Here is a 25,707-nt window from a genome sequence, read left to right on the forward strand (position 1 = left end):
AAAATGTTGGCATATATATATATATATATATATATATATATATATAGTTCACAATCTTAAAATGATAAGAAGTCAATAGAATTGAAAATACATGAGCAACAATGCATTCATCTCTAGATGCTTTTTTCCACAACTTTATGAGATTTCATAATTAAGGATGGTAAGCCATTGGTTTATAACTGAAATGCTCAGTGAAGGTTGTTGTCAAAAGATGTTTACCTTGAAAGGAGGTTGTGGAGGAATGATGGAATTGCTGATTGTCGTGGTTGAAGGTGGCAATGAGAGCGGACCTGGATCGAAAGGTGTGTTGAAAATTGAATCATCTATAACGAGAGGAAAAAAACATCACTAAGATAAGGGAGTAGCGGATGAGACTCCAATTTGGAGGAATCATGAGATCTATATTGTTGTTAAAATCATTATTGTTGGAATGAGGCTTGGTGGTATGAATCATTTTAGTGATTTTAGTAGTGGTCTAAGGTGCCATTAGAGAAAGCAATTGAATCTGGTGTTGCTTCACACATCCAACTAAAACTTAAACCTATTATGCCTTAGCCTTACGATTATGAACGGTTTTTTATTCCTCGCACTTAGAGTTTCAGTTTCATCTTTCTCAAATTTCTTCTAGAAACTCTTATCTTTACTTTCTTATATTCTTTCTTTTCTTCTCTTTTCTATACTTTCTTATATTCTTTCTTTTTTGCCAGATTCCAACAGAACCAAATAAACTTTTTAGCACCAACAGGATTCGAACCTGGTACTTCACTACGCCATAAAAGACCTACGAAAGCGCTTTTTTACCTTTCAAAGCGTTGTCGTAGGTGGCACTGCTATAGGTTTTATCAACATTTTTTGTTTAGACAAAAGCGCTGCCGTAGGTATACCTTAGCCATCGCTTTTTCCTAAAAAGCGCTTTCTAAAGTAGGCCTTTAGCAGCGCTTCTTTCTTGAAAAAGGCCTACTTTAGAAAGCGTTTTTACCTAAAAAGCGTTGTCTTATGTACACTTTAGGCATCACTTTTCCAGAAAAAGAGCTTTCTAAAGTGTCTACAGGCAGTATTTTGGGTCTATGTTTTGGTTTATACTTGGAATTACATCTTGGAATATATTCAATTGTAATCTTATAAACCTGTTATATACAATTATAATCCATTGTAATCCAAAATATAGGCCATTATAATCCAAAATATATGCCAAAAAAAGGCATTATATACCATTATATTCCAAAATATATGTACACCATTATAATTCAATTCACATATTTCTAACAGAACCAAATCAGCCTTAACAATAACAAAGTCATCCCTAACAATAACTAAATCACCCCTAACTAAATTACAAAAAAATCAGTTACATCAGAACCATATCCAATCATAACATCATCCATATTACGCTGCCATGCCTACACAAAGTCATTCAAAAATGCCTAAACCTTGCGCCTTTCACTTCACGTTGACCTTCATTCAATCTCATGCATATGTTATAACACTTCCATGTACCTGTGAAACAATCCCACCTATTCTACAAGTTCCATCATCATTCTCATCATTCCAAGCCATGTTCAATAAAACCTTTTGATTCCATCTTGCATATCCTCACTTCAAGCTTAGCCATATCTCAATTCAACCAATGTCTTGCTACACCATTCATGAACTGCCCCTGCATAAAACCAGAAAACCAAATTCAAAGAAGAAACCAAGATACTATAGCATATCAATCATTCAAAATCCAAGCTCAATTTACCATTTCGAACAGCTACACATAAATGCATATAATTGGAAGGATTTAATTCAAAATAGAAGCAGCATATACGCACAAAGTCAAAACACCATCAGATGCATACACTAATTCGAAATAGAAGTAGAATCTACGCAAGGATTCAACTGCATAAATGAACTATCAACATCGTCGACAACTAACGCGTAAACAAAGATTGATCTAAACATGAAGCTTATGAGAGTTTACCTTAGATTGGAAAATAAATCCAATGAAACTCTGACTTCAGAAATAAGAAACCCCTATGAATCTTCTCCTTGGGCTTCAAATGAATAGATTAGAGCAAGAGATGGGTCTAGAACGAGTAAATAGAGAGCTCCTTACAGAAATTTCTAAAGGATGGGAGAAAATGAGGGAGGTGAGGAGTTTAAATGGAGTGGACAGAGTCTAGACTTACCGAAACGGCGACCAAAAATCGAGAAAGAATGACGGCAGAGGGAGGAGCTGATATAGGGTTTGAACGGAGAGGTCGAGCGGCTGTGAATGGAAAGCTTGTGTCGACTGTGAACGGAGAAGAGTACGACGACTGTTAATGGAGGGAGTACGACGGTTGTGAACGGATGGCGGAGGGAGTATGACGGTTGTGAACGAAGAGCAAAGGGAGTTCGTGCGACTGTGGGTGAGAGAACAGGGAAATATACTGAATTAGGGTTTCGGTCGTTTTGTTTTAATTTTTATAAATTAATGACTTACGGCAACGTTTTTCAAAAGCGCTTTCTTAATGTTAGATTTAGCAACGCTTTTTACTTACAAAGCGCTTTCTTTTCATATGACTTCTGCAGCGCTTTTGAAAAGCGCTTTCTAAGGTTAACAATTAGCAGCACTTTTTAAAAGCGCTTTCTATGGTTAACATTTAGCAGCGCTTTCATAAAAGCGCTTTCTAAGGTGCTTTCCTAAGACGGCCTTTAGCAGCGCTTTCTTATGATGGCCTTTAGCAGCGCTTTTTTTTAGCGATTTTTTTTTGCAACTTGTAGCAGTGCTTTCTGATAAAAGCGCTGTCTTTGTAGCGCTGCCAAAAACCAATTTTGTTGTAGTGCTTGTAGGTTGAGACTCCCACCAAGTGAGCTACATGTTTTGGATGAAATTTAATTACTTCTATCATAATTAATATAAAAACATATAGGTGCATCATTTTAAAATTGAACAATATAATTAGTTACAATATATTTATAGTATATAATTATTTAATTATATATACATAGTTATAGTTATTTTTTTAATTACAATATAATTCTACAGTATATATTATACATAGTTATAATTAGTTACATAGTTGTAATATAATTAGTTACAGTATATATTATACATAGTTACATATAACTAGTTACAATTTTATTATTTAAATAAATTTGTAATAAAAAATAATAAAATAATGTTAATAACATTAATTGCACATTATATAATTAAAAAAACATTAATAACATTAATATATTAATTGCACTTTATATAATTATTAAAATAACATTAATATATAATTTAATAAAAACTAAATATTAGCAGTAAACAAAATAAATATTTATGAAATAATAGCAGTAAACAAATAAATACTTTAAATAATAGCGGTAAACAAATAAATAATTTATGAAATAATGCATGTGTAAAAATAGTAGTAAACAAATAAAATATTATAAGATAGTTTATGAAATATAAAATGCAATATATGATTTAAAATTTAAGTTCAAAAACTCTAGCCGCCTCTTCTCTTTAATGTAGAGGACATGAGTTCAAATAGCATTATGTGCAAAATTTTAAAACAATTGAACCATTAAGTGCCACGTTAAATTGGTCTCAATTGCAATATTATATATTTATTAAATCGATTGAAAAAATAAAGCAACACCTACAAAATTTTACAAATAAAGTCTAATTATATTTTTTATAAAAAAAATCATGAAAACAAAAATCGTTGGTTCACTGGTTTTTACCGGTTTTAGCCGGTTCTCACCGGTTCAACATATCAGATCCAACAAACAGACCAAACAGACGACTCCTTTGATTACCAGTTTGACTGATCCGACAAACCGGTCCGGTCCAGTTTTTAAAACACTGATTATGACTCTTCTAAAGAACTTTATGATATTTTTTAATCGTATACTTCCTTCTTCACATATTATAATCCTCCAACCCATATTAAAAGTAAATTTTATATTTTTAAAATAATTGATTAATTAATATATCTAGTTTTAGAAAGACACTATTCTTGTAGTTGGTTCAAAGCTCAAAGCATTGTCAACCGTTTTTAGAGAGGTTGAGAAACAAAATAAGAATTCAAAGCCTGATTATAATGATGAACATAAATCAATAAGATACAACAACATTTAGAAAACAAAAAGCATTTCAATGCCACTTAATCAATTTCAATTTCCTTAAGCTTGTCTGCCACTGAAAAATCAAAACTATCTAGAAAACCACTCAATCCAATATGAAAATGGTTCAGAAAATCTTCAAAGTTAAATTTATGATCTATTAAATCGGATGGAAAACGTAATTCTTTGATCTGCGCACTGCATCTTTCCCCCAAACTTCCATCCAAATCAACATAAAGACATCCTCGAATGTCGAGAGATTCAAGAAGAGGACATCCATCTAGAATAGCTAGTAATCCATTGTTGGTGAGTTCGTTATTCAAAATTGAAAGGTGCCGGAGCTTAGACATTGTTTTAGCAATAGCAAGGGCTAGATCGTCACATTTATCATCACCTACTTTCTCAATACGAGGACTAAATTTCAGTGATTTCAATAGTGGACAACTATGGCCGATAAACTCAAAAAAATCGGTACTTTGGTCATAATCATAACAATGAAAAATGTCAAGCTCTTCTAAGAATGGCTGATTCTTCACAACTTCATTGAATGCTGCAGTTGAAATGTCATAGCATTTTTTAAGCCTTATGGATCTTAGGTGACTGGCACTGAAAATTTTAAAAACCAAAAAAAGGGAAAAGATGTGCTTAAACTGGTCAAAATATTTTTCCTATAATCATAATTCATAGCAAATTAATAACAGAAGAAAGAAAAAGTAAATGACATATTACCTTTTAGCTATATGAATCAGGAGATCATCTGTACCAAATTTCTTAATATAAATGTCTTTGAGATGACCACAACTTCTATCAACAGCATAGCGACAAATCCTCTCTAATCTTCTATAATATTCAAAGTAATAAGAATCTGACTGAGAGAGATCGGTGATTATGTCAATGCAGATACCGGTAATCATGTCAATGGTGGACCACATGAGAGGTTCCTTGCAAATGTTCCACCAAAGAGGGCACACAACAGATGCACTTGTAACTATATCAAGTGTACAAAGTCTCTGCAGTATGTTCATTGTTATGTCTCTAGGAAGTTCTAGCCAGTTTGGCTTTGGTGTGCTCAGAACTTCCACTTCCATGTGGTGCAGTAAAACGAAAAGGTTATCCAGGATTTAGTAGGGTACTTGGAGAGTATGATAAGTGATAACACTAGTACAAGTGGATTTATAGGCAGTGATGCTCAAGGGTTTTCAAGTTAAAAAACCAATCGTCATATGATTTAGTATTACACTCTTTAATTAACTTTGTGGTGTAAAACCATTTAGCTACCCAAGTAGCTTTGGAAGTTACTACATGTTATGAATTCTTCAATCGTCTAGCTTAAATTGGCGATATAGATTTGTATTGTGAAGTGTGTTTTAATTAATCCACAAATAAGATATTTATTTCATTGATTTAGTTATTACTAAATTACTACTATTAATCTAACACACCAGGTTAACCAATTTTTTTTTTCATTAAGCAATTGTATTAAGAAATCGCACTAGGGGTGTGCAACCCTTACAACACAAAGAACATTACAAAGAGATAAAACAAATCAATGGTAACTTGTACCAATCATAAAAGCTAGATAAAGACAATAGTCTTATGTTATATAAAAATATTGAACTTTTTTTCTCAATGTCACATTTCAAATTTATAATATTTTAGGGTAGTGAGGCTCGAACCCATGAAATCTTGATTTTATCACCACAGTAAATCAAGGAAACACTGAATCACGAATCAAAGAAGAAAAAATCGGTGAGGTCAACCGAGTTTAAAATTCAAAATCACAAAATAAACAACAATCCAAAACACCAAAAAGAATCCTGATTTCAATCCTTAAAATTAATAATAAATGACAAAAATTCAAAAGATAACACAAGAATCATGATCTCAATCTTCAAAATTGAGAATAACGAAGACAAAATCAAAAGATGACACAAAACAACAAACATATACATCAACTAAACTCAAGGTATACAAAATCACAAAAAAAAAAAAAACAAGGAATGAATGAATCAATTACAAGAGGTACCAATTAGAGTGTTGCTAAACAAATCCAAGATTACATGATATTATGGCGTGTATGGGTTTGGTTGATGTCCCGTGCGTAGGAGGAAAGTTCACTTGGTTTAAAGATAACAAAAGCTATGAGTAGAATCGATAGGTTCTTGGTAACAAATAATTTGTTCGATGAGTGGGGAGTAGTAGATCAAAGAATTGATATTAGAGATATCTCTGATCATGCTCCTATCGGTCTTAATTGTGGAGTTATCGATTGGGGGCCAAAACCTTTTAGATTTAACAATGCTTGGTTCAAACACGAAGATTTTAAGGACTTCATAAGTGAGGAACGGGTGAAGATGGAGGTTGCGGGAAGAGGTGACTTCATTTTGTTTAAAAAACTAAAACGATTAAAGGAAAAAATTAGAGTGTGGAATAAAGAGGTTTTTGGTTGGATTGATTTAAAAGTGAGTAAGGATGTGGAGAGTATTAACGCTTTGGACAAATTGTTGGTGGACAACTTCGAAGGCAATATAGATTATGCGGTTGCTTCTAGGAGGGATGCTTCCAATGATCTTTGGAAATGTCTTTTTGTGAAGGAAAGTATGCTTAGACTAAAGTCTAGACAATTGTGGTTGAAGGACGAAGATAAGAATACGCGTTTCTTTCATAATTCCCTTAAGAAGAGACAAAGAAGGAATGCCATCTCGGTGTTGGAAGGAAGGAATGGGAGGGTGGAAGGAGTAGAAGAGGTGAAGGTGGTGGTTAAAGATCACTTTGAAAGTTTTTTCAAAGAAGAAGACTTTAATAGAGCCGTTCCGGAGGGGATTGAATTTAAGTGTTTGAGCGACGAAGATAGCTTGTGGTTTGAAAGACTTTTCTCGAAGGAGGAGGTAAAGTTAGCGGCGTGGGATTGTGATGGTAATAAAAGCCCTGAACCGTATGGGTATACTCTTGAATTCTTTCAACAATTTTAGGAGTTGGTTAAGGGCAATGTTGTAAACTTTATGAAGGATTTCCATAGTAAGGCCAAGCTTACGAAAGGTTGCACTTCGACTTTTATTGCTCTTATCCCAAAAGTCAAAAATCCCCTTTGTTTAACCGAGTTTAGACCGATTTGTCTTATGGGGTGTATGTATAAGATTTTGGCTAAACTTTTGGCGGGAAGATTACGAAGTGTGATAGGGAAGTTGGTTTTGGACAACCAAACGGCTTTTATCCCGGGAAGATTCATAGCAGATGGAGTTTTAGTTGTTAATGAGGTTTTGGATTTAGCTAAAAGAGAAAAGAGGAGTTGTGTGGTTTTAAAGGTGGACTTCGAAAAGGCATATGATCCCGTAAGTTGGAATTTTTTGAGGTATGTCTTAACTAAAATTGGTTTTGGTACTAAGTGGTTAAGTTGGATGGAGGGTTGCATTTTCACTAGTAGCATGCCCGTTCTCATTAATGGTAGCGCAACAAAGGATTTTAAAGTGGAGAAAGGTCTTCGGCAAGGAGATCCTTTGTCCCCGTTTTTATTCGTTTTGGCAACGGAAGTTTTAACGGCCTTAATGAGAAAGGCTATTGATGTCGGGAATTTCCGTGGGTTCAAGATAAATGACGTTGAAGAAGTGAATATACTTCAATTCGCAGATGATATCTTAATAATGGCGGAGGGAGATACCACAAATTTGTGGAGTATGAAAACAGTCCTTAGGGGTTTTGAGTTGATGTCGGGTTTGAGGGTTAATTTCAACAAAAGCAACATCTTCGGAATCAATGTTGTCGATTGGTATCTTGAAGCGGCTTCCTCTTTTCTCTCTTGCAAAGTTGGAACGCTCCCGTTCAAGTTTTTTGGTGTTAGAGTGGGTGATAGTCCGAGGAAGTTATCTATGTGGAAGGATTTGCTTTTATATTTGAAGAGGAGATTAGCCGTTTGGAAAGGAGTTCATCTAAACATAGCGGGTCGTGTGTGTTTGATTAATTCCATGCTCAACGCAATCCCTATCTATTCTCTATCTTTTTACAAAGCACCTTCAATGATCTTAAAAGAAATTCAAGCCATTCAAAGTAAATTCTTGTGGAACGGGGGCGAATTTAAAAGGCCTATTCATTGGGTTTGTTGGGATACCGTTTGCAAAATGCGAGATGAAGGAGGTTTAGGAGTTAAGAATGCGGAAGTTATGAATGTCGCTTTACTAAGTAAGTGGAAGTGGAGAATTCTCGTGGAGGACGATGCGGTTTGGAGTGGGCTCCTTAGATCTCGTGACGGGAATGTCAAAAGGAAGATTCTTATTGGTGATTCTTCAGTGGTGGAGAAAAGAAACTCAATATGGTGGAGGGATATTCTTTTATCCGATAACTATGTTTTCTTGCTCAATTCTAACTTTTCAGGGGCTGTTACATGTGAACTCGGGAACGGTATTGATATCCCGTTTTGGTACAACACTTGGGCCGGTGGTCAGCCGTTAGCGCAAGCTTTCCCGGAGCTGTTTGCTTTATCCCGTGACGACAAAATTACTGTCGCTGAGGCTGGTTTCCAGGATGCTGAAGGCTGACAGTGGAGCGCAACAGCTATCCTGTGTGACAACAGTGCCGGGACAGCAGCGACACAGCTGCACAATAGCGACTCGACTGGCTTTTTATGGTGTGATCTTGTGGACAGCATCCGACACGCTCTTCGTAGAGAGAACGTCAAGGATTATTTTTTGTGGAGCGTAACATCAGACAGAGTTTTCACTGTTAAATCCTATTATGATTTGTTCAAAGCAAAGTTATCCGGCCCTCCTCTTAGTTCAATCATTGTAAAAGCTGTGAAGCATCTTTGGAAGGTAAAAGCGCCTCCTAAAGTTCTCTTTTTTGGATGGAGGATAATTCATAATAGATTAGCTACCAAGGACCAATTGATTAAAAGGAGAATTTTGATGGACGACATTGTTTCGGAATGTGTCTTTTGCTCTACGGAGACGAAAAGCCTTTCTCACTTGCTTGGGGGCTGTTTAGTGGTGGAGGCTATTTGGAGAAAGGTTTACGAGTGGAATGGACCCGTTAACGGATTATCTTTGGAGGAGTTCGAACGGTTTCTTTTTGATTTCGAGAAGGTGAAGAATCTAGCCAATAGGTCCTTAGTTGCGGTAATTTGGTTAGCAACGACTTGGAGTATTTGGAATAGGCGTAATGGAATCATTTTCAAGAATGATTCGTTTAGCTTCACCGGATATATGTCGGAGGTTATTTTTAATTCTTGGAAATGGCTTTATTCTAGATTTAAGTTAGCATCTAATTGTAACTTTCACGTGTAGAATATTCTACCGCTCATTTGTTTTAAGTTGTAGAAGTTTTCCGTCTTGTAATCGGTTGGAGTATCCCTTATACTCCGGTTTATTATCAATTGCCTATTAAAAAAAATAGTCTTGGTTTAATAGAACCTTCTGATACCATGTCACAAATTTCGACTTATGTCATTTTTCAACGTATTTCTTCTATTTATAACAATATTAGAATTTACACAATATATACAAATATTCTATATCTAATTTTTTAGTCTAATGTAGGAATGAAAAATATATTCAATTAAGAAGAACCAAATAATTAATTCTTGTTCTTGTAAAATAGGTTTGGAATTCTTTTCGGAAGCAAATTCGGTGAGATCACAACTAAATAAGTAGACTTAGTTTTTTTAGGGATTTGAGCCGCACGATAACTTTATACGCGAGTAGGGGTGTTCATTGGTTCAGGTAAATCTGAACCAAACCATAGTGTTTGGGTTGGACATTTTTCAGTTCGGGCAAGAACCGAACGAAACCAATGAAATCCAATGACAATTGGTTCATGCATCGGATTATAACTGAGTATTAAAGATGGCTTTTTCGTTCCTATAAAATTACTTTTGCACTCAGTTTTAGTCTCTCTACAAGGACTATAACTGAGTACAAAAGTAATTTTATAGAGACTAAAAGTTAATATTTTTTATAGGGACTAAAAACTAAAATTGAGATATTTATAGGGATCAAAAACATATTTAACCCTTAAAAATATAGAGTATAATGCTTACTAGGGATTTTCTTTGTGTGAGGAAGAACATTGTGTTACATGTCTCTTACAGGTTCTCTCTAAATGGTATTTGTTGTACCCCAATTTTTGACCACTGAGATCCCACTATATTCCAAATAGTAGGATCATCATCATTATCATCATGCATACATCATTTGCTAACCAAAAATACAAAAAAAAATTGTTGTTTGTTGCTTGTGTCCTAAGACAGGAGACTGATCAAGAGGAGACTGGACAAATTAGGGTTTTCAGGCCCACAAAGAAGTTCAAACATTCTCCTATGTTCAAAGGGTTCTCCCATCAACATCAAAGCCCAAGGATGGCCCAATTCAAGATCAACAACTTTCAAACTCATCTGGTGTCCAAATTAAGGTTTTGACCTAATTTAACTAGAGGGTTGACTTTAAATCAGGACATGGTCTCAAGGCTCAAAATATGATTCAAGGGTCTCCAAATCAACATTATAATCCATTCATATCATCCATTTGAAGAAGAGAGCTTGATTCATGTGGAATCCATAAAATTACAAATCATCTGCAAAAAGTCAACTGTGTAGGTCAACCTTTGACTTTTGAGAAAATTGGTCAACCATGTACTTCTGAGGATCCAAATCATCAACATATGATTAATGAAGTCATTTGACCAAAGAAAATCAAGAAAATTCACCAAGAATAAAAAACTCAACAAAAGTCAAAATTAGGGTTTTTAAGTGATTTTGACCTCATTTTGAGAACTTCAAATTTCACCTACAAACTCAAAAATCATATAGCATGTCAGTAACTGGTGTATAAATTACGCATGTCCAAAAATAATTAGTTATGCGGTATTTTGTGACGTTTTTGGCGGTGTTTTGATGCAATGAAATATTATGGAATATTGTGAATTTTTTGAATTGCAGGAGCATAAAACGACGATAATATATCAATGATTATTGGTAATTTTTGGGGATATAGGCGAATTCCTTGTGATGATACCTTGTGACGTGTTTGTGATTATTGCATTTCATCTGTGTCACACGAATTGCATATTTTGGTGACGGCCTGAATTTGGCAAACTGTGATTAAGGCTTATGCCTGTTGGAATGCCTCTAATAATTGACAATTGGCGATGGGGGATGAAGCCCTGGGTACCACATGCATTTGCATTTGTCGTGTCTCATTCATTTGAATTGCTATGACGTTGTGTGATTTTGAATTTAAACTGTTTTGGCGGAAACCGCGAATTGATATATATATTATGACTTGAACCGTAAATATATTGTTTATATTGTTTGATATATCACCCTTTACTTGTTTTCGCCATTACCTTTATACTAGTAACCTGCAGGTGATGGCAGTGAGTGAAGATTAGCCGCCATGAGTCTAGTCGTTTGTCGCTCTGATACGTAGCACTCGGGGGGACAAACGCGTGTTTTATTTATTATTTGTTTTGCTGAATTTTCTATGGTGTTTTGCAACTTAATTGTAATTCGAAATTATTTTGTGAAGATGCTATGATGTTGACTTAATTTTTGGAAAGTTTTATGAATCAGCTGTGTGGTTGAATTTTAAATGATGAAGTGACTTTTGGAGACTAAATGATTTATTAAATAATTGTCTGTTTGATTAGATGTGCTATGTAGCTACGTTGAAGGCGTGTATGCCGTAAACGATTTAAATGACTATTCTAATGACATTTATGATATCTTTCAAACTCTTATCTTGTTAAGAGATTATAGAATGACTAAGAAATAATCTGAGATTACAAAGTCAAATTATATGTGGATCATAAGTCAACAAAGTAAAAGTACAATAACCTAGAAAGCAACAAAGCTATTCAACACTTGGTCAAATTATTTCCTAAATCTGATCTACCAAAGACAAATCAAAATCATCTAAATCAGAACACATTCTCAACTGCACATGGATAGCATAATCACCAAACTTAAATTTATTATCTATAGAATCAGATGGAAATCTTAATTCTTTGATCTGTTCCCTGCATCTTTGAGTCAAACTTTCATCCAAATCGAGATAAAAGCATCCTTGAACATCAAGAGACTTAAGAAGAGGGCATCCATCTAAAATAGCTAGCAATCCATTGTTAGTTAGCCCATTGTTCAAAATCGCAAGGTGGAGCAGCTTAGGCATTGCTTTCGCAATAGCAAATGCAACATCATCGGACTTACTGTCTAGTGTCTCAATATAAGGGCTAAATTTCAGCGATTTCAAAACTGAACAACTTTGGCCTATATGTTCAAAAAATTCAGTTTCTTCATAAAAATTGTGGAAAATGTCAAGCTCTTCTAAGAATGGCTGATTCTTCACAACTTCATATAATGCTGCAGTTGAAATGTCATAGCATTTTTCTAGCCTCATGGATCTCAGGTGACTTGCACTGAAAATTTTAAAACAAAAAAGGGAAATCAGGAATCAAAATAAAATGTAGTGATTTTACAAGGATAAAGAAAAAAAACCTTAGAAGTGTTGAAAATGTTATATTACCTTTGAGCAATGTGACGGAGGAAATCATCGATTCCGAATTTATTAATATAAATGTCTTTGAGATGACCACAACTTCGATCAACAACATAGTGACAAATCTTTTCTAATCTGCTGAAATTTTCAAAGTAAGAATCTGGCTGAAAGAGATCAGTGATCTCGTCAATGGTGATACCGGTAAACATGTCAATGGTGGACCACATGAGAGGGTCTTTGCATATGTTCCACCAGAGAGGGCACACAACAGATGCACTTGTAACTATTTCAAGTGTACCAAAGTCTCTGCAGTATGTTCTTGGTTATCTCTCTAGGAAGTTCAAGCCAGTTTGGCTTTGGTGTGATGTTAAGATTCTCAATTTCCATTACAGGACTCAAACCAGTAGAAGCCATAATGCAACATGCACACGATAGGACAAGGATTTATTTGTTAGAGAGTTGAAGTGCCAGGAATAACAATGATGCTCAACGGTTTTCAAGGCTAAAATATGGGGAATAACAAATGTAGAAGACCAAGGTTGATGGTGGACATGGTTAAATTAATAGAATGCAATAGTGGAGAATACCCTTAATAGAGGCCCAAATGAAACTGCAATATGATATATGGTTGTGAAAGAGCTGCATTATCACATATTATATCAACATCAGAACATAATATCAAGACAGATGTTACAACATCTGTTGACAGATAGAACAAATATATCAAAATTGTAACTTATGCATAAATAAATTACAGAATGATAGATCACACAGTCAATTGTTAACTCAGTTCGGTGCAACGTCTACTTTGGGGGCTACCAAGTCACGAAGGAAATGCACTATAATAGTATTAGTTCAAAGCTTAAACAATCTCAGTTTAAAACTACTTTCCCGATCACTACCTTGTGCAACTTCTACCTAGAATCCTCTATATATGAGATCCCCCTATCACTTCCTACAACCAATCACATCAATAATAAAACAATCACAACTTGTGACAAACAACTAAATAAACCAGTCATAAACCAGTGATAGTATCAAAACAACAAAATAGAATATTAAAATTCAAATACAATACTTAGTTAAAAGGTTTAACTAAGAACAGTAAAAATACTCAACTCTATGCTTAAAAACTTTAAGAGTGAGAATAATAACTTGACAAATAGTCAAGTAACAATCGGTTTATCTCAATGTATCAAAAGATACACGAGTGGCTTATAAAAACACAAGAGACTCTCAAAACCTAAGACTCTAGACTTCTCCTAATTTTACAAATTTGTGAAAGCTTGATTACATTAGGTTTAAGTTTCCCTTTAAATACTACTCAGCAGTCTAGGGGCTTCGAAATCTTCACCCAGTCAGATATTACTTGATCCATAAGCTGAGAGCTGCGCCAATTATGCACAAAAATCTCCTTAAATCTTGGAACAAAACATTAAGCTTCCTAAATTGTCTTGACATCCAATTTTAGAAACTTATGTACAGTTGGAGATAAATCACTTGTCTCAAATAAAATCTTCTTGACCTTCGGAAGTAAGTGAGATATATCCAAAAGGAATCTCACATAAACAAATCAAATCTGTTAGAATTAAAACAGCCTGTATTGATGTTCGAGTTAATAGTCATTCACCCCCTGCCATATAGGCGAGTTTTGATTTTTCCCCCTTTAAAAAAAAAGTTTTGGATTACCCCCTATAATTTTAAATTTTTTAAAATTCTAAGTCTTTTTCCCCTAAAAGGAAAAATTACCCCCTGTAAAATATATTTTTTTGATTTACCCCCTGATTTTTACACGCTTAGGAGGGTGCCCGAAAATTAGAGGGGTGTAATCCAAAAAAATTTTTTTAAAGGGGGAAAAATTAAAACTCACCTATATGGCAGGGGTGAATGACTATATTAACCCTTGATGTTCTGGTACAACATGTCACAACATCTGTCAGAACACTTGTCTTCAATGAACCTTACCAACATATTAGAACATCTCACCCAACATCTTGATATGAATCATGTTTTAACAAAATTGCACCCAACCCTAAAACCATGGTACTAACATTAAAGACAATATGATACCCAATCCATGAAGATGTAATGATCCCAAGTTAAAAATAGACATCCAATACCAATGCTAGTAAGAAAATGACTTAAGGATTTTGGTAAGAGACAAATTCTTAAGTCCAGATGGATAGACTTTCTTCTAGAAGTTGGATGACATCAGTGGTCGTTGCTGCATTTTATTCCTTGCTGTGCTTATTATTTCCATTTTTTGTTATTTAACGCTTGTTGGTTAGAAGATTGTGATCAACCAATTCTACTTAATACAGTGTAATTGAATTTAGTTAGAGGTGGTCTAATAGTATGTACACGTTGAAAGAAGCTTATCATTTGATATCGAAGGATTCCTTTATCTGTGATGTCAATGATAAGGCCTGGCAACTACCTGCGACAAGATTGTTCCTTTAAAGGTATCAGTATTGATTAGGAGAATTTTGCTAAATAAAATCCCGACAAAAGATAATATAATAAAAAGAGGTATTTTGGTTGATTCTCAAAATTCATGTCCCTTTGGCTGCGGTAAAGAGGAAAATGTCTTGAACATTTTCTTCGAATGTCCGATAGCATCTTCGGCATGGAACGAGGTCCTAAGATGGTTGAATTTTGTGAATGTGTCTCACAACTCTGTTAGGAAGAACTTTATTCATTTTGCAGGTTTAGGGAATGACGACAGGGTGTTTAAGAAAGAAATTAGGCTTCATTTAGTTCGTGTGCATTTGAGCAATATTGAAAAGGCGAAACGATTGCCTTTACAAAAATGATTGCAAAATTGGCTCTGTTACTGTTATGTTCTTTGAATTGGTGTTTGTTCAGACAGTGTATATTTGGGCATTACTTATGCTTTGTTTCTTTAAATCATTTTCTTGGCCTTTAAAAAAAATTGAATTTCAAGGATATGTTTGAATATTAATGATAAGTATATGTTTATAAACTATGATCTCCTTCCTTAATTTCTATGGAGTCTACACACCATTGAAGAGTGCATTCTTGTAGTTGATTCAAAGCATTTTTAACAAATTATGGAATCGTTAAGTAAAATGAGAAGGCAAGTACAAATTACAAGCGTGCAACATAAATCAACCAGTTAAGAGTATAGCGCCCTAAAAACAACATCTTTTCAACAATATATAATTAGAATATTTCATTAATCATATCCCAATCCTAAGGAACAATACTGATCTAATTCACGCACTCTCATCTTAAGGTGGAGATCTAGATCGTCATAGTTAAACTTATGATCAATAGAATCGGATGGAAAACTTAATTCTTTAATCTGCTTGCATCTTTCATTCAAACTTCCATCAAAATTGAGATGAACACATCCTCGAGTATCAAGAGACTCAAGAAGGGGACATCCATCTAGAATAGCTAGCAATCCATTGTTAGTGAGTCCATTATTTAAAATTGTAAGGTGCCGTAGCATAGGCATTGTTTTTGCAATAGCAAATGCATCATCGTCGTACTTATAATCTATTAGATAAGTGGTAGGGCTAAATTTTAGTGATTTCAATAGTGGACAACTTTGGCCGATAAATTCATAAAAATCTGGTATTTGGTTAAGACAATGACAAATGTCAAGCTCTTCTAAGAATTGCAGATTCTTCACAACTTCATTGAATGCTACAGTTGAAATGTTGTAGCATTTTTCAAGCCTTATGGATCTTAGGTGACTGGCACTGAAAATTTGATAACAAAAAAAAGGGAAAAGATGTGCTTAAACTGGTTAACATATTTTCTTGTGATCATAATTCATAACAAATTAATAACAGAAAAAAGAAAAAAAAATGACATATTACCTTTTAGCTATATGAATAAGGAGATCATTTGTACCAAATTTCTTAATATAAATATCTTTGAGATGACCACAACTTCTATCAACAGCATAACAACAAATCTTTTCTAATCTGCCAACATATTCAAAGTAGGATTTTGATTGAGAGGGATCAGTGATCATGTCAGTGGTGATACCGGTAATCATGTCAATGGTGCGCCATATGAGAGGGTCCTTGCAAATGTTCCACCAGAGAAGGCACACAACAGATGCACTTGTAACTATATCAAGTGTACTAAGTCTCTGCAGTATGTTGATAGCTATGTCTCTAGGAAGTTCAAGCCAATTTGGCTTTTCTGTGATCTCAAGATTCTCAATTCTCATTACGGGGCTCAAACAAGAAGAAGCCATAATGCTGCATGTAAACAAAACATACAGACGAGTATATAAAGAGTGAGGCTCAACGGTTATCAAAATTAAAATACCGGGAATAATAATAGTCACATGATATTGTATTAACTTCAATAATTAACTTTGTGGTGTAAAACCATTTGGATACTCAAGAAAGTGGCTTTGAAAATTGATTCACGTCCTTAATGCTTTGAATAGCCTAGCATAGATTTCTATTGATGTTTATCTTAATTGATTACTTTTTCCTCGTGCACTAGTACGTGTGTGCATTATATAATTAACTCCTACAATGCATTTTAAAATGATCTAAATGTCAATTAATTTAAATGTAAGAATAACTAAACCACAACTAAAATTATAATGTAACAAAAAATAATTAGAATGGTGTATGTTTTTGAATTGAGATGCCATCAGAGAGAATGAGTATGAGAGGATTACTACCCTCATTGTCGTCTAGGGTTTTCACTGTATACATCGCACGTCACATTTATCAAAACCTCACATAAACTCACAATCACATCATGATACTCATAATAATCCATATATTCATACTAAATCAATTAAAAACTTAATTAAATAATTAATTTAGATTTCAGGGGTGTTACATAACTACTGTGTATCTCTGATATATTCTTATATTTGCAGTTTGGTGTAAGTCTACATGCTATTATGTATCTTGATTTGTGGTCTTATTCCTATATTGACTTGGTATATCCAGACAATTTGGTACTTAGGATGTTAATACTTATAAAGTTGAAGTATGCCCATGTCATTGTAGTGAACTGGCACGCCACTGTTGGAATTAGGATGTTAAAAAATTTTGAAATTAATTTGAGCCGAGTAGAATGAATGTTTATGCATTGTATTTTTTTTTTTGCTTTAACTAAAATATATGTTTTTATTTATTTGATTTTTATCAAATCTACTTAATATAAATGTAAGGTTGTCATGATGACAACCTTAGACAAAACCCCTAGCATTTACTTGTGTCATTTTCATATAGTACTAGTAAGAAACCCGTGTTATCGCACGGGTCTGGTCGAGGTTTAACATTACATGTATCCAAATATCACTTGTAAAGTTTTTTTTATATAAATCAACAATATATATTTAAGCAAAATGCAAACAAATTTTAGTCAATGTTAATCCCAAAAACATAATAGTTAACCATGAAAGAGCTAATAATACATCAATTTTTTTTAGCTCTTTAAGTAAAAACAATAAACACATGGATTCATATTACACGTATCAATGACTAAATTATTAAATATGACATCATATTTTCAATTAGACAACATTAGTATATGGTGCATACGTGGATTATCAACTCGATAACACCATCCATTGCTTAGAGTATGGTGTTCATTGACAATGTTGTGGACATGTGGAATGATCTCAAAGGTCATTTCAGGAGAAGAGATCACATTCGTATGGCACAATTACATCAAGAAATATCAAATTTGAAACAAGGTAATAAGAAAGTTTCTAATTACTTTACTGAATTGAGGAGTTTATGGGAAGAATTGGATCATTATCGTCCTATGCCTAGTTGCACATGTCGTGTTGCATGTGGTTGCTTAGCTATGAGAAATAGTAGAAGTTTTAGGGCTGAGGATAGAATCATTCAGTTTCTGATAGGATTGAATGAAGAGTTTCATGGTGTTGTGTCACAAGTGTTATTAATGAATCCTTTGCCACAAATCAACCAAGTACTTTCCATGGTCATGTAGCAAGAAAGGAAGATATGTGGTTTAAGTTTCTCTAATAATAATGTGATAGAGGAAGCCACTGGTATGGTAAATTTTGTTGAAGGATCAAAACAATTTGGAAGAGGAAGAGGCAATGGAAGCTCCTCTACAAGGAAAAGGTAGAGGAAATGTGAAGGTCTATACTTACTGTGGTAATACAGGTCACATAATTGATAATTGCTATAGAAAACAAAGGTATCCACCTAGCTTTGGGAAAGGAAGTTCATCCACATCATATGCCAATCAAGTTGATGTTAAAGACTAAGATTCAAAGTCTGGTATGGCCTCAACAAGTGATAATAGTGGAAATATGACACTGACCAAAGAGCAATATCAAAGTTTGATGACTTTGCTGGAAAAGAGCACAGGATCTGTGAATATGACTAAGGGAGGTAATTCTCAACCTTACATTGCTAGTCTTAATATAAAGAATAGTGTTAATTGGATATTGGATACAGGAGCAACTCACCATATAAGTCACTCTTTAGACTATTTTATTGAATATGAGAAGATGAGTCCTATGATGGTGAACCTACCTAATGGTAATTCCATAGCTTCATCAATATGTGGTAGTGTGCAATTATCTAGTGAGCTGATCATTAAGAATGTTCTATACTTGCCTCAGTTTGAAGTAAACTTAGTATTAGTTTCAAAACTATGTCGAGACCAAGATTGCATTTTAAGATTTGAATCTAATTATTGTGTGATACAGGCAAGGAAGGATTTGAGGAAGATTGGTTCATCTAAGGAATTGGATGGATTGTATTACTTGGAAGCTGCACACATAGTTTGTGAAGAGAAAGCTGTTGGCTTTGTTTCAAGTGTTTTTATTAATAATACTGAGGAAATAGCTCCTGCCATTTAGTGGCATTTGAGACTAGGTCATTTGTCATATGATAGAATGGAATACATGAGTAAAGTGTATAGTTTCATTCCTAGGAGTGCTCATACTGCTTGTGATGTATGTCAACTATCTAGACAAAAATGTTTGCCCTTTCAAACAAGTAATAAAAATGCACTAAATGTGTTTGATTTGATTCATTTGGATGTATGGGGACCATTTACTACCATTTATGTGCATGGTTTTAAATATTTCCTAACCATACTAGATGACCACAATAGACATATGTGGGTGGTTATGTTGAAATCTAAGGCTAAAGTATGCCAAAGAGTACAAGAATTTATAGCTATGGTTGAAACTCAATTTGATAAGAAAGTCAAAGTAGTTAGGAGTGACAATGGGACTGAACTACTTATGCCTACTTATTATGCATCAAAAGGTATCATTCTTTTCTGTGTTTACACACCACAACAAAATGGAAGAGTAGAAAGAAGGCACCAGCATATATTGAACATTAGTAGAGCCTTAATGTTTCAATCAAAATTGCCAAAGAAATACTGGTCTTATGCAATCCTTCATGCTGTATTTTTAATGAACAGGATTCCTACCAAGAGTTTTTGGTTGTCTGAGTTATGGTTCTACACTGCCTAACAATAAACACAAGTTTGATCCAAGAGCACGAAAGTGTGCTTTCTTGGGATACAAGCAAGGTATGAAGGGTTTTGTCCTTCTAGATATTACTACTTATGAGATTGTTATTTCCAGGAATGTCAAATTCTTTGACATGGAGTTTCCTTTCCACAATCAGTCCAGGTCTCAAATACCTACTTGTATATATTCTGATCAATCTAATTCTGAGTCTTCTTCTTTACCTTTTAGTGTTCATCCCCATAATAATTCAATTGATACGTCTCTTTCTTCTTCTGACCAAAATTTCCAATCTCTTTCACCTGAACATGACAATTATGTTTCTATATCTGTTGGAGCGGTAAAGCGGCAAGCAAAAAGTAATAGGTATTATTTATTACCGGGTGATATAGGTTATATCGTATCGTAGTCCACAAAGATTGGTTGAGAAAAACTGTCGTTCGACTATCTCGCGTTCTAAGTTTCATAATAGGGTGCGGAAATAAAATGCGGGAAAAGTAAATAAAAGCAAATAAACAATCTATTGAAGCTTACGAGAATTTATTATGGAATCATATTTCTAGTCAACCCGTCTAATACTTAAATCTGAAGATCTTATCACTCAACACTCACAATACGCATCAAAATCACTGGGCATCATTCGAGATGCCACATCAGTGTCCATGTCTGAAACACCGACGAAAGCTCAACCGTACTATTCACATCAGCGATGTCTCAATCGACACAAACAACATGGAGGCATTAAACTCGATACCCATTAAGATTATTAGCCCCAAATCTATGTCTAGAGTTTAGAAATTAATAGCTATCATTCCTAATCAAGGTCTATGATGTCTATTTTTAAAACAACACAATCCCATAGCATTTAAGCAAAAAGATCAAGAACAATAACAATGATGATTTGTAAAGTAACTATATAAACGATCCCAAGATCAACAAATATACATACAATAGAGGAAAAATATACATACAAACACCACCATTGGAATGAGTCATAGGGAAGAAGAAGAACAAGCAAAAACCTGTTGTTGTCGGCACAATCGGAGACCACCCGCTACTAATCGACATGATGAACCACCCAATAATATTGCTTGAACCTCTAAACTACAAAGAATGGATTAGAGCTCTTCCATGGGGGAAAGAGGTGATAAAAACCTATAAAAAATTGTTCTAAGCTATAAATACAAAAACTGAAAAACCGTGCTAAGCCCCAAACTTTCTGCCAGACCGCGTTAAGCGCCAAAAAACCGGGCTAAGCGCCCTCAACAGGACAACAAATTATTTCTTCAAAAACGCGATCGCAGCCGTGTCTTTGACACTTTATTCCTCGATGCTCCGAACACACAGAAATACCTACAAAAAGACAACAAAACTATCAAACATTACATATTTACACGAAAATGTAACAAAACACAAACGATACAAATATACACAAAACGGGGAATTATTCAAACAGTATTACAAAAAGTCTTGATAAGTGCCACTATTTACATACACAAAATAACTACATTTTGGCACTTATCAATATCTGCTCATGATGAGCAAGTCTCTGATATTGACACTCATGACATAACTACTAAACCAGTTCTTCCTTCTAATGTTTGTCTCACTCCTCCTAAACAACACTCCACTGACTCACCAGTTGCTATAGATATTCGCAAGTCAAATAGAGTCTCCAAACCTCCTTCACATTTGAAGGATTATGTATGCAATTTCATCTCTTATTCAAATAGTCAAGATCCTATTACTGACTATCTTGCATATGATCATTTGTCACGTACACCAGTTATCAAGCAGCCACCAAATATCCCAGATGGATTCAGGCTATGCGATTGGAGTTAGATGCTCTGAATCATAACCATACATGGGATTTAGTTGACTTACCTCCTAATACTTCTCCCATTGGAAGCAAATGGGTGTACAAAATTAAAAGACATGCTGATGGTTCTGTTAAAAGATTCAAATCTATACTTGTAGCACAAGGTTTTAATCAAACTGAAGAGCTTGATTATCTTGAAAAAATTTCTCCTGTGGAAAACCTTTCTACTATTCGTGTCCTGCTGGCTCTTGCAACTATTCATGGTTGGCATCTTCACCAATTAGACGTGAACAATGCGTTTTTACATGGTGATTTGCATGAAGCTGTATACATGAAGGTACCACAAGGTGTCCAATCTTCTAAAGCTGGCCAGGTTTGCAAATAAAATAAATCTCTCTATGGCTTGAAACAAGCATCTCGACAATGGTTTGAAAAGCTAACTACCTTTCTTCATGCCCAAGGGTTTACTCATGCGCATGCTAACAATACTTTGTTTACTAAGTCTAATGCTTCTTCTTTCACGGCTATCCTTGGCTACATGGATGATATTATCCTAGCTGGTACTTCACTCATTGCGTTTGCTGATTTAAAAAGATCTTTGGATAGTACATTTCACATCAAAGATCTTGGACAACTGAAGTTTTTCCTAGGTCTTGAGGTGCCTCGATCTACCAAAGGCATTACTCTTTGCCAACGCAAATATTGTCTTGAACTTCTAAAGGATGTTGGTCTCACCGGTTACAAACCTTTTTCCACTCCTTTAGATGCCTCCACTTGCTTGCATCAGGATAATGGATCCATCTTTTCTGACATTACAACATATAGACATTTGGTGGGTAGACTGCTTTATCTTACCACTACACGACCATGTATCGCTTTTGCTACTCAACAGTTAATTCAGTACATGAGTGCTCCTACTGAGTCTCATTATAAGGCTGCATTGCGTGTTCTGCGTTATCTTAAACAATCACCAGCTCGAGGCATCTTTCTCTCTCAAACTTCATATTTACAAATATCTGGCTTTAGTGATGCTGATTGGGGCGGATGTCTTGACACTAGGAGATCTGTCTCTGGCTATTGTTTCTTTATTGGGCAATCATTGGTGTCTTGGAAAGCCAAGAAGCAAATTACTGTTAGTTGTTCTTCAGCTGAGGCCGAGTATCATGCCCTAGCTTCTTCCACTCGTGAACTTCAGTGGTTGTGCTTCTTAATGCATGACTTACAACATCCTTCACGACTTCCGGTCCTCTATTGTGACAGCCAAAGTGTTATCCATATTTTAGCTAATCCCGTATTTCATGAACGTACGAAGAAACTTGACATTGACTGTCATTTAGTTCGTGAGAAGCTCCAAGCAGGTGTTATGCGTTTGCTACCAGTTTCGTCACGGGATCAAGCTGCTAATATCTTCACTAAGGCTTTAGGATCACAACCATTTCATGACTGTTTGTCCAAGCTTGGCTTGATTAACATATATCAACCTCAAGCTTGTGGGGGGTGACAAAGCATAGGGCTGATGTGGATAACTAAAGGGAAAGAGTTAGTTATAGGGTTTAATAGTTAGTTACTCTAACTGTTTTAGTTAGTTGGATCATAAGTACCTATATAAACACTCTTGTAACTCTATCACAATCAATGAGAATTCATCTTCTTTTCTCTTGTTTAGTTTCTCTCTTTCTTTGTTCTTCACTCCATCAATGGAGTTACACATCATCACTTCAGGATTCACATTTGCTTAGAGGCTCAAGGCTAAGGAGAGAGCGTTCATCTTCCCTCTTTATCAAAGGAGTTCAAATCCAAAAGAATGTCTGGGTTGGAAAGAGTAATTGCAAGTGTAAAGGGGGGAAGGTTCTGTTATTAAGTCTTGGTGATCTTTGGCAACGAGGCTCTTTCGACTTGTTTTGCTTCTAGTGAGAAATTTTCTCCTGGTCAGAAGGTTAGTTTAATGTTGGTTTTGGCGCTGATTTTGTGTTTCTAGTTGAAAGGACTGGTGCAACGTCCCTGCAAGTGGAGGAGTGTCTATTTTGAGGTGGCTTTGGCTAGAGTATTATGTCGAGAGGATTTGTTAGCAGCTGAGGCGTGATTTAGTGGAGTGTAACAATTTCATTTTCTTCTCCTCTCTAGGTCCAGTGTTTCCGGCGGTCTATCGAGCAAGCTCTGGTATCTATTATTTCGGTTTTGATGAATTGGCTCTGTTACTGATATGTTCTTTGGATTGGTGTTTGTTCGGACGGTGTATATTTGGGCATTATTTATAACTTTTTCTTTAAATCATTTTCTTGCCGTTTCAAAAAAAATATAAGATTTCAAGGATATGTTTGAATATTAATGATAATTATCTGTTTGTAAACTATGATCTCCTTCCTAATTTCTTTGGAGTCTACACACCATAGAAGAGTGCATTATTGTGGTTGGTTCAAAGCATTTTTAACAGATTATGGAATCGTTAAGAAGTAAAATGAGAAGGCAAGTACAAATTACAAACGTGCAACCTAAATCAACCAGTTAAGAACTTAGTGCCCTAGAAAACAACAATCTATTATTAAAATATTTCAAATATACTGACCTAATTCATGCATTGTCATCTCAAGGTGGAGTCCTAGATCATCATAGTTAAACTTATGATCAATAGAATCGGATGGAAATCTTAATTCTTTAATCTGCTTACATCTTTCTTTCAAACTTCCATCCAAATCGAGATGAACACATCCTCGAATATCAAGAGATTCAAGAAGGGGACATCCATCTAAAATAGCTAGCAATCCATTGTTAGTGAGTCCATTATTCAAAATTGTAAGGTGCCGTAGCATAGGCATAGTTTTTGCAATAGCAAATGCAACATCGTCGTACTTATCTTCTACCACATAAGTGGTAGGGCTAAATTTTAGTGATTTCAATAGTGGACAACTTTGGCCGATAAATTCATAAAAATCTGGTATTTGGTTAAGACAATGACAAATGTCAAGCTCTTCTAAGAATTGCAGATTCTTCACAACTTCATTGAATGCTACAGTTGAAATGTTGTAGCATTTTTCAAGCCTTATGGATCTTAGGTGACTGGCACTGAAAATTTGATAAAAAAAAAAGGGAAAAGATGTGCTTAAACTGGTTAACATATTTTCTTGTGATCATAATTCATAACAAATTAATAACAGAAGAAAGAAAAAAAAATGACATATTACCTTTTAGCTATATGAATAAGGAGATCATTTGTACCAAATTTCTTAATATAAATATCTTTGAGATGACCACAACTTCTATCAACAGCATAACAACAAATCTTTTCTAATCTGCTAAGATATTCAAAGTACGATTTTGACTGAGAGGGATCAGTGAACATGTGGGTGGTGATACCGGTAATCATGTCAATGGTACGCCATATGAGAGGGTCCTTGCAAATGTTCCACCAGAGAGGGCACACTACAATTGCACTTGTTACTATTTCAAGTGTACTAAGTCTCTGCAGTATGTTGATAGCTATGTCTCTAGGAAGTTCAAGCCAATTTGGCTTTTCTGTGATCTCAAGATTCTCAATTGTCATTACTGGGCTCAAACAAGAAGAAGCCATAATGCTGCATGTAAACTAAACATACATACGTATATTATATAAAGAGTGAGGCTCAACGGTTATCAAAATTAAAATACCGAGAATAACAATAGTCACATGATATTGTATTAACTTCAATAATTAACTTTGTGGTGTAAAACCATTTGGATACTCGAGAAAGTGGCTTTGAAAATTGCTTCACGTCGTTAATGCTTTGAATAGCCTAGCATAGATTTCTATTGATGTGTATCTTAATTGATTACTTTTTCCTCGTGCACTAGTACGTGTGTGCATTATATAATTAACT

General features: G+C 34.7%; 4 protein-coding genes across 4 annotated transcripts; all 4 read right to left on the reverse strand.

Moving 5' to 3' along the window:
* Positions 1-4,121: 4,121 nt before the first annotated feature.
* On the reverse strand, positions 4,122-5,168 carry LOC131604583 (putative F-box/LRR-repeat protein 23). Its single transcript, XM_058877038.1, has 3 exons — positions 4,951-5,168; positions 4,810-4,908; positions 4,122-4,686 (listed from the first exon to the last, which is right to left on the reverse strand). Exons 1-3 carry the CDS (start codon positions 5,166-5,168, stop codon positions 4,122-4,124), a joined length of 882 nt encoding a protein of 293 aa, XP_058733021.1.
* A 6,777-nt stretch (positions 5,169-11,945) lies between these two features.
* Positions 11,946-12,977, reverse strand: LOC131604730 (putative F-box/LRR-repeat protein 23). Its single transcript, XM_058877176.1, has 3 exons — positions 12,862-12,977; positions 12,591-12,701; positions 11,946-12,483 (listed from the first exon to the last, which is right to left on the reverse strand). Exons 1-3 carry the CDS (start codon positions 12,975-12,977, stop codon positions 11,946-11,948), a joined length of 765 nt encoding a protein of 254 aa, XP_058733159.1.
* Positions 12,978-15,759: 2,782 nt separating this feature from the next.
* Positions 15,760-16,770, reverse strand: LOC131604799 (putative F-box/LRR-repeat protein 23). Its single transcript, XM_058877241.1, has 2 exons — positions 16,412-16,770; positions 15,760-16,291 (listed from the first exon to the last, which is right to left on the reverse strand). The coding sequence occupies exons 1-2, from the start codon at positions 16,768-16,770 to the stop codon at positions 15,760-15,762; spliced, it is 891 nt and encodes a 296-aa protein (XP_058733224.1).
* A 7,635-nt stretch (positions 16,771-24,405) lies between these two features.
* LOC131604937 (putative F-box/LRR-repeat protein 23) lies at positions 24,406-25,394 on the reverse strand. The gene is made up of 3 exons (XM_058877373.1): positions 25,192-25,394; positions 25,036-25,146; positions 24,406-24,916 (listed from the first exon to the last, which is right to left on the reverse strand). The coding sequence occupies exons 1-3, from the start codon at positions 25,392-25,394 to the stop codon at positions 24,406-24,408; spliced, it is 825 nt and encodes a 274-aa protein (XP_058733356.1).
* Between the last annotated feature and the right edge of the window lie 313 nt (positions 25,395-25,707).

This window comes from Vicia villosa, linkage group LG1 (assembly GCF_029867415.1).
Source record: "Vicia villosa cultivar HV-30 ecotype Madison, WI linkage group LG1, Vvil1.0, whole genome shotgun sequence".
Lineage (NCBI taxonomy): Eukaryota > Viridiplantae > Streptophyta > Magnoliopsida > Fabales > Fabaceae > Vicia > Vicia villosa.